Here is a 15436-nt window from a genome sequence, read left to right on the forward strand (position 1 = left end):
TTTGCGAAGCGAACCTATTTGATCAATTAGTTTATTCTTCCACTATGAATGAGTTCAATAAACTTGCTACTTTTACATTTTTTCTTTTTTCCCTAACATCAGTTATATCCGAAACTCGAAACTCGAAACCCGAAGTGTTCATATTTACACCGGTACGAATATATATATGTATCCGTGTTGAATGTCGATCGAAACAATATATCCAAATAAGGCTCACATCACCTGTGCTTTATCTGCATATTGCGCAACTTCCGATGCTATTTCAGAGATCCAATTAACCGCGGTGCCGCAAAAGAGTTCCCAAAACCAGAGATCCAATGCGAGGACCGAGGAAAAGATGAGTAATGCCAATGTCTGGTAACGGTTCAATGGCCAGCCGGAAACTTCAGCCATCATCTTCAAAAACGGAAGGGAATTGCTCTGGAGATCTTGTTTCGTAATGGACCAAGCTGTTATCCAATGTACTCGGGAAGGAACAAGGTCGAATTCCTCTCTTAAACGCCTACCTAAGTCCGGCATGTGACCACCCCCATATAGTATTGCTATCTTGTTATGACCATCATTGACCGCTCGTCTCAATGCTTCTGTTGCAGCCCTGTTCCTCTCGCCGATGATAACCGATTTCTCTTCCACATCGGCTGTCACTTGAGTGAACCTACCCCAATATGAAAAAACGCAAAAGGATTACTCCAAAGTTAATAAGTTTCCTTGCAAGTCAAGCAAGGTTTTTTTTCCCCAAACTTACTCGGAGGTTAGTCGTTTTGCCAGGAAAACCTTCATGGCGGCACCAAAATCAAGCCTTGATAAAGCTTCTAGCTCGGGATAATTGGATGCTTGGCTTCCTCCATCAGCACAAACACCGCTAATAATAAGAAGACCAACGAGTGGCATAGGTAGCACACGAGAAGCCCATAGAAGCTTGGATCTCCAAGGATCAAGGTCATCCGGGATTGAAGCGGGCTGCACTAAAGCTTTCGTTGACTTAAGGGTCATATCCCTTGCAAATGTCAAGAAACTTTCGCCTTTTTCTAGCTGGATAAAATCATATTCGAAACATTAGATGTAGAAGCATGATGTTTACAGCTGAAAATAAAGTCGATGACCTCAGACTTTTATCGTACCTGAAGTAACTTGAAGGTCTCATAGTCAAGATCTGCGTGGTACCAATTATCAGCCTGGTAATCGAGACAATCTAATTGGAAATTGAGCATGAGTATCCGAGCCATCTGCCGTTGAATGCATCCCAGAATGTTGAAACCTCGTGATCGTGAACTTTTGAGTCGTTTTGCTGCCGAAGGGTTCCTTCGGTTTTCCAAACTCTCCCTACTAGCAACCATCTCATACAGAACACAATCATATGGTGCAAGTTCCTTCTGAAGAGTCTCAAAGTACCTGCAGTCACCAATTTAATCAGGAAAATCCATACATAGCAAAGTCGGTACAAGAAAACCGAACATTTTAGCCACACAAGCACAAGGAAATTGTCAGAGAGTGCGAACTCAATCCGCTACACTCCGACAAAGGTTCCGAATGAGATATTAAGAAGACAAAAGTACTCTCATCTTTAACATGTTCTAATCATTCTTCATGTAGGCACGCAAAACCGAAACCTGAATTATAGAACAACACAAACAATTCACAAACCGTACAATCCCGATCACAGAACAATAGCAATCCAATTCAGTATGACTAACGATTCAATTATATAAATACAAAAGCTACATGCATACATTCAAACCGACGAATCGTATTTCGTTCCTATTAGACTATCCCTATCGAATAAGGTTTCCTATAAGTAACCATTTGCGTTTAAATTTCCATTCCTCATACTGAACTGATCCAATGACAACCCTCCATTCAAAGTACATAATCATGAAAATCATGGAACAATAGCAATCCAATTCAGTATGATTAACGATTCGATTATATAAACACAAAAGCTATATGTATACATTCAAACCGATGAGTCGTATTTCATTCCTATTAGACTATCCCTATCGAATAAGGATTCATATAAGTAACCATTTGCGTTCCTCATACCGAACCAATCCAATGACAACCCTCCATTCAAAATACATAATCAAGAAAATCAATGAACAATAGCAATCCAATTCAGTATGACTAACGATTCGATTATATAAACACAAAGCTATATATATATAGATTCAAACCGACGAATCGTATTTTGTTCCTATTAGACTATCCCCTACCGAATAAGGTTTCCTATAAACAACCACTCGCATTCCAATTTCCGTTCCTCATACCGAACCGATAAACATATTTAATAATAGTGATTAGAAAACAATTGTTGAAAGTAACATTGAAATAAACTAAAACCAGATAACCGAGGACTCCGATTATATAAACTCAAAAGCTATATGTATAAATTCAAACGGATGAATCGTATTACGTTCCTAGTAGACTATCCCCTGTCGAATAAGGTGTTATATAAGTTGTGTTCCGATTTTTGCTCCTCGTACCGAACCGATCAGCATTCCTAGTAACATTGAAATAAACTAAAACCAAATAACCAAGGACTCGATTATATAAACACAAAAGCTATATGTATAAATTCAAACTGATGAATCGCATTTCATTCCTATTAGACTATCCCCTGTCGAATAATGTGTCATATAAGTAACGATTTGTGTTCCGATTTCCGTTCCTCGTACCGAACCGATCCGCATTCCTAGTAAAATTGAAATAAACTAAAACCAGATAACCAAATGACAACCCTCCATTCAAAACACATAATCATGAACAAAAAAACAAAACTTAAATCACTTGTAATCTCATAAAAACATTTCTATGTTTGAATTCAACCAAACATACTCTTTATCGGCTATATGAATCGTTGAGACCAAATCAACCTGAAAACATCAAATTCAAAAAAAAAAACCCAGAATTAGAAACCTGAAAATTGATTCTTCTATGAAAGCAATGCATAATTTAGAAACAAAAGCTCGATAGTGGTATCAGTACCCGAAGAAAAGGGTAAAGAATAGACCAAGGGAACCTCTTACGATAGCTAACAATAGCCGTTTGTAACTCGCCACTACCGTTTTGACTCCCTCTCTTAAACCTCATGAAATCCGCTATCGAATTGTTGTTAAAAAACTGCTCCGCCGTCGTGGACGACGACGACCCATCTTCGACTGTTGAAGAACAACAAGAAAGCTTCGACGATGGGTATTTGAGAGATTTTGAGAATCTGAGATTGGGTTTAAAGAGCTTAAACGTTATAGGCCAAAAAGAAACAGAATTGGGAGATGAATCGATGTATGAAGGAAATGAAGATGAGATAAGTGAGAGAGAGCCTGAAACCATTGTTTCTCTCAGTGTGAGAAAACAAAGGGAAATTTTGGAGGATTTGAGGGGCTTGATTTTATGTCTTCCACTCGATAAAAATAAAACCTGGTTCACAGTTTTTTTTTTAAAATATATTTTAATGGTGATATTTTGTACGTTAAAGCAAAGGACCTGGTTTCTTGGAAGAAACTAAAACCCAAATTAATTTCAATTATTTTGGACAAGGAAAGTCATTAATAATTCAGAAACAAAATCTAAGCATATAATTGGGCAAAACCACAGCGCTGTCATTATTACGTAAGGTTTTTTTTTTTATTGGTTTTGGATTGAGTTGGTTATAAAAGGAATTATCAGCACCAACCATTTGTAGTTACATTACATTTCACTTTTTTTTTTTATGATATATTATATTATAGAGTAAATTGGTATTTTTTATTAATAATTTCATCTATTTTATTGTTAAATTTTGTGTAGCTAACAGAATAATCAAAAAGTTGTATGTAACATGTTACGTTTATCTTATGCTAACGTACATGAACTAATTTTGAATAGTAGAAATGGAAGGAAATTTTAATAGAAAGACCAATTTGCTCTTTGATCTAATGTACGTGATTAATTTTTCTATTTTTTAGTAGGAGGATAAAATGCAATCCAACTATTAATACAAGGACCTCCATGATACTTATATGTTATGAAATGAATGAATTCGGATTTTTTTTTTATTTGAGTTGAAGTTTAAAATTTTTTTTGATAATTTTGGTTTGGGTCTAGTGAGAAGGCTGATTCTTTTTGAAGAAACCTTCGAAATATTGTCTGTTCAAACTCAATGAATTCCTCAACTGGTTGGTATTATCTCCAAATCGAGTTAGGATTTTGTCTTTTAATTTTATGAAGAGAGTGTCTTAAGAGACAACTTGAAGTGACAAGAAGTTCATAGAGCAAGACCGCTTTGTAGAATCAAGTCGTGCATGACACACAACCACATATTAGTAAATTTTAGATCACCAATTAGTAAATTTTAGATTCGAGTCATTTAAAGTTCTAAATTTTTGGATGAGAATATATATATCAATAAAAAAAAAGTTTGTTCCAAAAGAAAAGGATAAATTACACTAATCATTCAACTATTAGTATTTTTTTTATAACTCAATTATGAAAAATTATCACTCAATTATTCAATTTTATTTTTTGATCACTCAACTATATATACGGAAAGGAAAAAAAAAAGGGAACATACATCAAGGGATGCTGGAAATGAAATTTATTACTGCACTGTAAAACAAATGAATATACTCTACTATAACATGAAGAATGCCCCTTTTTAAGGGAAAGAATAAATATATGTATACGAGTGCAAATCAGTTGTTTAGCACAAAAAGGAATGGATTTAATTAACAAAAACAAGCCAAAATGAAATCAAAATTCTTTCAACCATAATCTCCATCACGCACACATATATATATACCTGAAACCAGCTTCTGAGTTTAATGAAACCTTCTAGTTTTATGGTTCGATAATATCACGAGAAAAGCCGAATACCAGCTTCAAGATCTTCAAGGGTTATGGTCTGCAGTTCATCAGCGTCTATACAGTCGAAGCTGAGTCGAAGATCAAGGTATTCCCTAGCGTTAACTAGTAACGGATTGACTAAACCTCCATTCATCTCTTTACGCTGTTTTTCCGTTGTTTCTTTCTCTATTAGTCTTGCTATTGCATCTAAACTGCAAGAACTATGTAACTTAAATCCGTACAACAAACTTTGCTCGGTTTGATTATTCATTTTGATATGGAGGATCTCAGCTAGTTCTTCGGGATTGAAATCGCTGAACTGGAAAAATTTCGTTACCCTTCGGGAGAATCCTTCGTTAGAACCAATTACACGCTTCATTGGTTCACTGTATCCAGCAAATATGACTACGATTTTACCGCTGTCCATTACAGACATGATTTCTTCTAAAGCCTCTAATCCATAGTCTTTATCGTCAGATTTTTGCATCGGGATTAACCTATATGCTTCATCAACAAAAAGAATTCCACCTTCAGCTTCTTGGATCTGTAAATGATTGGTTCGTAATTAGTTCGTTAAGAAAAAGAACAAAAAATAAAAATCCTGAATGCACGAGGAAACACCTTTCTCCTTGTCTTTGGTCCTGTGTGTCCAACGAATTCGCCAACCAAATCTGTCCTTTGTACTTCTGTTACCTTGTCAGTAGGTAGAATTCCGACCATATGAAGCAATTTCCCGAGAACACGAGCTACCATAGTCTTACCTTTTGAGACCAAAAATCACAAGTGTAAAAACTACAGGTTCTATGGAGTATCGATAAAAGACAAGTCATCAATTCTGAGATGGATGGATGATCCAATGGCATTTACCTGTTCCAGGATTACCAAGGAATGCCATATGAGGAGGTCTTCTAGCGCCAACTTTCAACCCTAGAGATCTACGCCTTTCATCGAGAAGCATCCCCTTTGCCCATTTCCGAAGTTGTACTTTGAGATCATGCAAGCCCACGATATTTGACAGCTCTTTCTCGAGCTCATCCATCTTAGCCTTTGCCTCACCGCATGCTTCCAATGCCCTTCTCTTTCGCTGCTCTTCAAGATGCCTATGTAATAATTCCTGTAGCTTCTCACTTCCAGGGCCTTTCGAGATATGTTTTATAGGTGTCATACCCTCCTGCAGTTGAAACGGTAAATCAACACGAGTTGGTAAGATAAATCAAGCATAATAAAATACACTGAGTAAATATGATGAATATTACATCATCCTCAGCACTACAATCGGCATTGTACTCGAGTAGTGTCTTGACAGTTGCATGGTTGTCTGATCGAATCGAGTGCCAAACAGCTAAATGTAACGGTGTCATTCCGTTCTGCATGAATAACATGGATGAAGAAAATCCTCAATATATCAAACGTGATGATAAAAGTACAACCTGGAGCTAAAAACAAGTACATTAGCTTTGGCTTCAATGAAAGCACCATGAGCAAGGAGCAACCGTGCAGCTTCGCTACATCCATTCTTGGCTGCCATATGCAACGGAGTCTCACCATACTGCAAAAATTTAACTACCATATTTAACTTAAAAATACAAATAAGTGAACATTTTCTTCGTTTAAAATGATTACAGTTTACCTACCATATTTTTAGCTTCCAACTCGACTTTTTCTGATCCTTGCCAATCGAGCAAAAATTTAACTATCTCAGCCCTGTCATTTCCAGAGGATACATGAAGTGGTGTTTGTGCCATCTGCATTTAAACCAAATATAAATTAATAATATAATACAGGGGAATGGATTCCATCCGTACGCAAACAAAATACATCTACACCATGAGTCTATGACATGTTAAATGATGATAAAACAAAATCGGTGAATGATTATAACATAAACAAGGAAAACAACCATTACGACCACCGCAACCAAATGAAGCTTTATAATACTAACTCGAACTTAAGAATATAAAATAGCTCATCTAACAATTTCAAGTCAACATATCATAGCTTTTACTACCATGCTTTTAATAGTCAACTTAGAATTCTAGCGTACACACGCAAGTGCATATATATATATATCATGAATCTATCATTGTCCCGAATATGGATGGCCTTGGTTAAGATCAAAAGTTCATTCCTCATCGAATAGCTTCATTATCCCATACCCATTTCTCTACACCATCTATTACACTGGATAACATCTCTAGCTATATATAGATATATATATATCATATCATACCATACCATACCATACCATATCATAATCATTGTCTCGAATATAGTCAGATCATGGATTCATGCACCATGTAATAGCTTCATTACTCCATACCTATTTCTCTACCTCATCTATATACACATACATATATAATGAATGAATCACTGGCAATGGCGGACTGTAATAGACGCCGAGGGGGTTTTGCCTCCCCTCTCCAATTTTTGGAAAATTTCATTTTTCCCTTGAAATTTGTTGAAAATTTTAATTTGGCCCCAAAATTTTTTGAAATTTTAAATTAAGCACGTCTATTTTTATTCAAAATTCTCACTAATCTCAATTTTTTTAAAAATTGTAATTAGACCCCAATTTTTTGGAAAAAAAATCTGATTAAAATCCTAAATTATTGTTTAGTTAGGCCCCCAAAACTTAGTAAACCTCAGTTAATATCATAAGCTCATACACCCATAGAATAGCTTAACTAACCCATTTCTAACCAACTAAGTTCCCTGGATCTAAAACAATCCACCATAGAGCAACCATCTTTGATTAATCCAAGCTAAAATAACTAAAATTTCACTACAAATCAACCCATATTTAAAAAAAGGATGCTAAACCCATCAAACATACTAAAAATTACATCTAAAAACGCAATGATGAAATCAAATGAATCTTACAACAGGGTTTCTCTCATTGAGAAGAAAAGGTTTATCATTGAGCAACTTTTGAAGACCAACAAGATCCCCAGACTGAGCTAACCCATGAACCGTAATGGGTTTAACAGATCTCGACCGTTGATCTTGACGCCTCTGCATCCTTGCAAAAATAAATATATATTTTTTCTTTCTTTCCTTCCCCTTTTCCTCTCTGTAGAAGAAAAGTCAAAGAAGAAAGAACAAGAAAATGAAAAAATGAAAATGAAATGGAAAATGAGATGAAATTAGATTCGGGGTTTTTATAAAGGGAAAGAACGATTGGCACCAAATCCGATTCTCGCGCCTTGAATCTACTAACACTGGTGTGTGTTTTTTTAAGTTCTTTGCTATATAATTTCTATGGTGGTGGTTTTTTTTTGGGCAAATTTACGCGGTTTGATTTGGGCTTTTTTGCGGCGGAGCTTCCTCTCAGTAGCCACCGCCCACAAAGTGGGCCACCCATTTTTAAGCTGTAAATAGTGAACCACTCAATTTTTGCTTGATATTTTTAGTTTTTCAGCAAAAATAAAATAGGGTTTATTTCATCAAATGTCCTCGAATTATTGCTTTGATTTCAAATTGGTTCTTATACTATGAAATATTTTTAATTGAGTCCTTAAAGTATCAGTATTATATCAATTAGGTCCGTCTGTTAGCCTAGTCATTAAAAATTATGTGAAACATGTTTTAAAATATATTGATCAAATTATAAACACGTGTGTACTTATTACATAAATATCTTGCAAGGGCTAATGGCAAGCAAGGACCTTGGACTCCTTGATCAAAATGGTACAATTGTAATTTTAGTCTCTCATAAATATTAATAATTTAATTTAATCTCTTTTAGTCACTTTGTTAATGAAAAATTGCATTTTAGGCCCCCTTGAATGCCAAAAATTAAATTTAAACCATTTTAACATAGAATTTTAGCTTTGGTCCCTCTTCGCAAAATTCTTGACTTTGCCACTGACAGCTTGGATTTCGCAATTAGGGAAAACCAGTTCTCCTAAATTTGAAAGAATATCTTTCTTAACGTGTGAAATTCAAATTGTCCATGTAGTAAAAACATGTTTTAATCCAATCAACATATTTTAATATGCTACATATTAGATTCGAATTAAAATTTAATGCTTAAGTTAATGTTTAGGTTGATGAGAAAACCTAATTAATACAATTTTAATATTTTGAGAATCCGATTAAAATATTTTGTAGTTTAAAAACTAATTTAAAATAACATTTTCAAGTTTAGAAATTAATTGAGAACTTACACAATAGTTTGCCTTCATCTATGAAAGGGTCGAATTTGAATTATAAATTTTTTAGAGAACTAAAAATGTGATTTGTCATATTAATGTAAAAGTTTGCAAATTCTCAAGGTATTAAGCTATAAATTTTTTATTTTTGGAGAGGTTATAATTGAATTTTAAATTTTAAGGACTAAAATAAAATTTAGCTATTAAATAAACTTAAAAGTTTGCAATTTCTAGATGGACATTTTTTTTTACTTTGGGAAAACTAAGGATGGGTTTGGATGGGCGATTGGGTGCGGTGCAGTGCGGTGCGGTGCGTTTAGCTTACTTTTTGTCTCACGCTACAGTATCTAATCTCACCGCCACCGCTGTTTTTACACTAACCGCAGGTAAACGCACCGCCCATCCAAACTCACCATAAGGCTCTTGTCTCCTCTAATTCCGGGCATGTATGACGATTATGCGTAATAAAATTTAAACTTGGATACGAATATTGAAAACTTCAACCTTTGTTAACAAATATTTTTCTCTTTTAATTTTTTTATTCAAAAGTTTTTATTTATATAATGATAAATTTTTAATTTCTTTTTGAAGGATGATAAAACTTTAATTAAGTTTATATTTTTAATTTAATTTACATTTTAATTCAAGCATATTGTTTGTTATCCAAATATTTGTAGCATGTGCATTTTAGGCTTCTTTCGGTACAAGATTTGGCTCCAATGTGTTGAAGTTTAAAGGTAACTTTATTTTTTCACTGGAACGCAAGCACCTATTTTTGGTGCTGTTTGGCGTATCACCAATCTAATGAGATTAGCTCACTGCTTACCAAAATTTTGTTATGTATTAATATATATGTTTTCATTTAATGTTTTTAATAGTTATTTTTTATTTTTGCCTAACTGCTACAGTTGTATTTGAATCCAAATACATATCTCACAACTAATTTTAATCTCATTGCTACAATCTCACCGTCATCGTTGTTTTTAATCTCATCAAAAATCATCTTACCGGTGATTCAAAGGAAGCCTTAGTGATTGAATTGTGATGATATTTAGGTCTTTCTTTGGTCATACTTGCTAGTATTAAAGAGTGACTAGAGAAAAATGAAGAAATAACATATTCTCTATTACAATCATGGAAATTGATTTAGTTACTGAATTTTCATTTTTGTTATGATGCTAAGGAAGTCGAATCAAATGATTCACGAAATTTTAGTTCCCATTCAAACTCAGGATGGTATAGATGGTAAGACAGTTGGGATAGTTGAATTGTTTGAAGAGGCCAATGAAGAAGATGGTTTTCATGTGGTGTGTAGTAGCTAAGATAATAAGGCTAACATGGATGTTTTTATTAGGCATCTTGAAATGAATGGCGAGGTAAATTGCATGCCTAATGGAGACAACATTATAGGTGATGGGGCATCCACTCAAAGTTCGACGAAGGAGTCTTAGGGCACCTTTAATACGATTTCGGAGGTTGAAAACAAAGTTGGTAACATGATGGATGATAGAAGGAGAGGTAAGGAGATTGGTGGGGTTGGAAAAAAAAAAAGGCTAGACAATAGTGATGAATAATGATTCACAAAACCTAAAGATTTTACTAAAAGGAAAGGAAAGAAACTCAAAAAGAAACAATGTGTCGGAAGTTGCCAATAAATCTATTTCAATAGGTGATGTTATAAATTCAAGAAATAGCAAAGAAGGTGAAAGAGAGGCATCATCAAGGAGGCTGAAGAAGCTTGGGTTGGAGGGGGAATATGTCTTATGTTATCAGAGCGGAAAAAGTAGTTGCAAAACGGACAAATATTGAATTGAGCATGAAGGCTACATGAATTTGAAGTATAATTTTTTGGAGGTAAGTAGGTGATTGCATGAGAAATTGCTCAACGAGGAATTTCGAGACTAATATTATTTTTTTCAATATTTATCATATGGTGATATTTGATTTGTGTTTTAGTGTTTGGCGCTTGACAAAGATGGTGCTCAATTTCTAAGTAGCGTTGTTATTTTATTATTGTTATTTTATTGAGCTCGATTGTTCTGTAATTGAACTTTGCGTGTTTTTATGAAGTGTTTTTGATGATGGATTGAGCAGTTGAGTTTGATTATATTCATGGTCACATAGAAAAGTGAGTTGGACTCAGTCCGCTTAGATTTGTACTTTGGTAAAGTTAGAAATTTTATATTAAAGGCCAAAATAAAACCAAAATTATTGAAGGAGACTAAGGCATAAGTTTATATTTAAGAAAAACGTAAATTGATTTGTAATTTTTCAAGAAGGACTAGTATTGAATTTTAACCATTTAGACCAAATGAGGCTAAGGCCCTACTTGTTGCCCTCTGTAGTCTGTACTCACTCCTGAAATAAAGGCCATTCTAAATGTTCGGCCTCTTTTTTGTGGACTTGGGCTTTCTTTGTAACGCACAATAATTTTATATAGATTTATAAAATTTTGGCCCTCCAGTTTTTTTAAAAAATCATTTTAGTTCTCTATTTATTTTTTCGTTTTTTAGTCCTTAAACTTGTATTGTTAGTGAAATTATCAAAAAAATATTTAATTTTACTGACGTGACATACTTATGAATTATTACGATCAAGATATAAAATTGACAAAATTGTTGAAATTACTATCATGAAAAAGGGGTTATTATGTCCTTTCAAGTCAAATTCTTAGGCCAAAAGTTACCTCTTTATAATTTTGAAAACACTACACCAAATATTTCCCAACTATGTCTACATGTCTAGGTAATTACTTAAATGGTTAAATTTCAATAAGAAGCCAAACAACTATAATGGAATAAATATACAAGAGGTACTTATATTATAATATCAGAAGCAATTTAGTCCCTTTCAAAATAAATACAACAATCTAATCCCTAAATTAATTGATAACAGCCTTCACTATTTTTGGTATAACTTTTAACGAAAATGATTAACGCTATCATCAATTTCTTTTATTTGCTCACTTTCTAATAATACAATAATTATTTTATTTATTTATTTTGAGAATGACTAAAGTGCTTCTAACCTTATAGTAGAAGCACATTTTTATTTATTTATTTCAATTATAATTAACTGACTTTTTTTTTAAAGAAATGTACTTTATGAATATCGATTCCATTTTCCTTTGTTTTCCATGTATTGTTCAACAGAAAATGCAAAATTTGATATTGTCAAGTCAAATTTGTAAAGAAAAATTGGAAATTGATGGTAAAAGTACTATGGAGGCCCTTGTATTTTGTTTTTTTTATTAAAAAAAATGTAAATTAATTAATGTACGTCATATCAAAGAGCAAACTGTTAAAATTTCTATCCATTTCTATTGTTAAAATTTGGTCACGTCAGATGTACATGTGGCATACCATGTGTAATTGTTTAGTTATTCTATCAGCCATGCTATTTTTTTACAGTAGATTTTGATGAAATTTTTAATAGAAAATATCAATTTGCTCTTCGATCTAACATGTAGGGACTAATTTGCCCACTTTTTGAGTAAAATGGCAAAATGCAATCTAACTCCTCGTATAGGGGTCTCCATGGTACTTTTACCAGATTTGATTTATATTCAACTTGATTTTATTAAATTTGGCTAGATTTCAAATTGACTTAGTTTTTTTATTTAAAAGTTAAAAAAGCATGAATATCAAAAGTATTATGTTGTAGGCACTAATGTTTGAGTTTGATCCTAAGCAAATCCCATTTCTCTTTTTATGATTATAAAAAAAAAATTATACAACGCCTAGAACTATCCATAGCCTCTCCTCGATCCTTAAATAGGAGAATAATATACTTCAGCGGACTTGAATCCATATCCTTCTCTTTTTAACAATAATGTCAATGCCAATCGAGCTTAAGACTTAATCGACAAAATCATATATTTTTTTTAAGATTACAATTAGAATCACAGATAATAATTACAACTAGAATTACCCTAAAATATAATAAATAAATCCAATACTAACTTTGTATGGGACTTAAACCCAAAATAATTTAGGGAAAAACCCAAACATGATGGGACTCAAATTAAGATACTCAATGTCCTATGAAAAAGTGTTTATGAGTCAAGTTGAGTCTAGACTCGATTTTAAAAAAAAATTCAGGCTCTAACTTAGTGCAGACTATCCAAATTGTCTATCTCACTATTTTAAAAATTTTATAAATATATAAAACTTGACACATTTATTTATTTTTATATTTTTATATTTTTAAAGGAGGAGTTGGGGTTGAGAAATAGAAACCAAAGCTTGGCTCGTAATGGATTGAACATATTATTCAACCTATAAACACTTCTAGTCCGATGACATTAGACTAATTTGTGACAATATTAATAATATTTTATTAACTTATTATGAAAATATTTTATATTTAAAGTGAAAACAACTATAAAATATTTTTAAAAATAATTAATCAAATTCACATGAATAGATGGAATTCAAATTGATTAAATTTTATATTAGACTTAATTTCAATCAGATTTTTTAAAAGTAATAATAATGATGGTTTTTCTTGTTTAATCTTCCAAAGGTCTATCATGATAATTATAAGTTGTTTTTCTTCTTCTTAATTTTAAATTTAAGGTTTAACTATGAAGTTAATCCTTAAATTATACCACATTTCCACTTAATTATTTTTTTAAATAGTATTTAAATTATCAAATTCATTACCTTCTTATTGATGTATCGTATTTTAAGTTAAAACGAAAAAGAATCCAAAAAAATAAATAAATACCTAGATGAAAAATAATATAAATTGGAGGTCAATTTTGCATTTAAACTTTTTTTTGAAAAAAAAATCTTAAAGTAATTTATTTTTTAGGAAAAACGTCCCTCTCTTTAACTTGCAATTGAGCGTTGGTTGTAAGCTGGTTTGGCTTTACTTGGAGTAACAGCTATCACCTTTAAATAGCCTTCAAAGTTCAAAATGTGAGAATATATATTAAATATGTCCAATTTGTATATAACCTAATCCTTTCACAAATTTGTAATTTCTAACTCTAATATCCAATTCTGTCCTTCAATTTATCAAAACTTAGTTCTCATGCCTTACGAAAATCAATGGTTTAGTAATTATATGTAAGGACCTAGCAAATTAATAATTTATATATAACAATTTATAAAAGAAAAAAAAATCACGTGTTTACCAATAACTAGAATAATTTATTAGTTTTCGAGGACAAAATTCTGACAAATTAAAATAGAAAAATTAATTTCTCAATTTTTATAAAGTGGGAAAATTAAATTTAGAGTTAGATTGTATTTTCTATCATTTTAAAGTTATTGCAAATACAGTATAATATAATTATAAATACAAGTTTAAGCAATTATAAAGTAGAATTCAACTAATACAAAGTATCTGAAATAAATAGCGAGATAAATGATAAAAGTACTATAGAAGCTCCTATATACAAGGAGTTAGATTGCATTTTGCCCCTCCATGTAAAAAATGAGCAAACAGTCCCTATATGTTAGTTCAAATAGCATATTGGTCCTTTCTATTAAAATTTTCATCCATTTGTCATGTTAAAAACCAGCATGGCTATAAAATAACTAGATAGTAATATGTGGCATGACACATGCACATCATGCTGAGATATAGGAAATGGTTTTTAACAATAGAAATGGATGTAATTTATAACAGAAAGACCAAATTGCTTTTTGGTTTATCCTACAAGGAATAATTCGCCCGTTTTTCAAATAGAATGGGCAAAATGCAATTCAACTCTTAATACAAGGGTCTCCATGATACTTTTACCCCAAATAAACTCATCTATAGCATATGTAGATGTTGGGACTAAAAACTCACATAACTTAATTACATATCATAAGACTTAAACCTTCTGCCTTATCCAACAATGAGAATACTTCTTTGGTAGAAGCGTGAATCTAAGGAAACAGATAGCACCTTAGCCCAAGAAAAATAGAAAATTTACTTGTTAATCCTCTCATAAATGATAAAATTAAAAGATAATATTGCATTTGAAGCTTAAATGAAATTTTTTATTTAATCCCTTTAAAAATTAAACCATAAATTAAACCATTATAAAATTACACCTAAACTTTTATAATTACCTTTAAATATATTTTTTTATTAATTGCAGATTCTCTTCTCTACCACTTTGTTTTGTTCTCAAACAAACAAAAAAAAATCTCAAATTTCACCTTTAGCGTTTGAAAGCAATGGAACCAGAATTTTCAATCACATCATATCATATCTTAATGTTTGGGAATATTCCCCCATTTTATAAAGCTAATTCCGTACTAGTTTTCGCCAAAAAAAAAAAGAAAAATAATTTCATAAATGCTAATTCGCTGCTTAAGAATTTAATTATGTTAATTTTTGCGGATTGAATTTTAGTTTAGTTGATATTAAAAAATAAAAATTAGACGAAAGAAATTAAATAAAAAAATTATGGTTAAGGTCGTATTTCGGCATTTAGCTAATTTGACGATTATAAGATTTCGGCCACA

The 15436-nt window shown here is 32.1% G+C and overlaps 2 protein-coding genes across 2 annotated transcripts; both read right to left on the reverse strand.

Moving 5' to 3' along the window:
- On the reverse strand, positions 1-3513 carry LOC107933018 (uncharacterized). Its single transcript, XM_016865153.2, has 5 exons — positions 2983-3513; positions 2833-2870; positions 1122-1392; positions 746-1032; positions 1-655 (listed from the first exon to the last, which is right to left on the reverse strand). Exons 1-5 carry the CDS (start codon positions 3325-3327, stop codon positions 214-216), a joined length of 1383 nt encoding a protein of 460 aa, XP_016720642.2. The 5' UTR covers positions 3328-3513; the 3' UTR covers positions 1-213.
- Positions 3514-4614: 1101 nt separating this feature from the next.
- Positions 4615-8213, reverse strand: LOC107933010 (protein CbbX). Its single transcript, XM_016865144.2, has 7 exons — positions 7699-8213; positions 6453-6563; positions 6269-6367; positions 6075-6185; positions 5686-5989; positions 5440-5579; positions 4615-5362 (listed from the first exon to the last, which is right to left on the reverse strand). The coding sequence occupies exons 1-7, from the start codon at positions 7834-7836 to the stop codon at positions 4829-4831; spliced, it is 1437 nt and encodes a 478-aa protein (XP_016720633.2). The 5' UTR covers positions 7837-8213; the 3' UTR covers positions 4615-4828.
- Between the last annotated feature and the right edge of the window lie 7223 nt (positions 8214-15436).

The sequence above is a fragment of the Gossypium hirsutum genome, chromosome D07, assembly GCF_007990345.1.
Source record: "Gossypium hirsutum isolate 1008001.06 chromosome D07, Gossypium_hirsutum_v2.1, whole genome shotgun sequence".
In the NCBI taxonomy this organism is placed as follows: Eukaryota; Viridiplantae; Streptophyta; class Magnoliopsida; order Malvales; family Malvaceae; genus Gossypium; species Gossypium hirsutum.

Bases quoted from the DNA above. Each gene is read 5' to 3' on its own strand.
- LOC107933010 (XM_016865144.2), bottom strand. From the start codon at position 7,836: ATGCAGAGGCGTCAAGATCAACGGTCGAGATCTGTTAAACCCATTACG. The intron at 6,564-7,698 runs GTAAGATTCATT...GTTTAAATGCAG, and splicing joins TCAATGAGAGAAACCCTGTT to ATGGCACAAACACCACTTCA. The intron at 5,363-5,439 runs GTGTTTCCTCGT...AATCATTTACAG, and splicing joins GACCAAAGACAAGGAGAAAG to ATCCAAGAAGCTGAAGGTGG.
- LOC107933018 (XM_016865153.2), bottom strand. From the start codon at position 3,327: ATGGTTTCAGGCTCTCTCTCACTTATCTCATCTTCATTTCCTTCATAC. The intron at 1,393-2,832 runs GTATGTTTGGTT...TGGTGACTGCAG, and splicing joins ATTCATATAGCCGATAAAGA to GTACTTTGAGACTCTTCAGA. The intron at 656-745 runs GTAAGTTTGGGG...ATATTGGGGTAG, and splicing joins GCAAAACGACTAACCTCCGA to GTTCACTCAAGTGACAGCCG.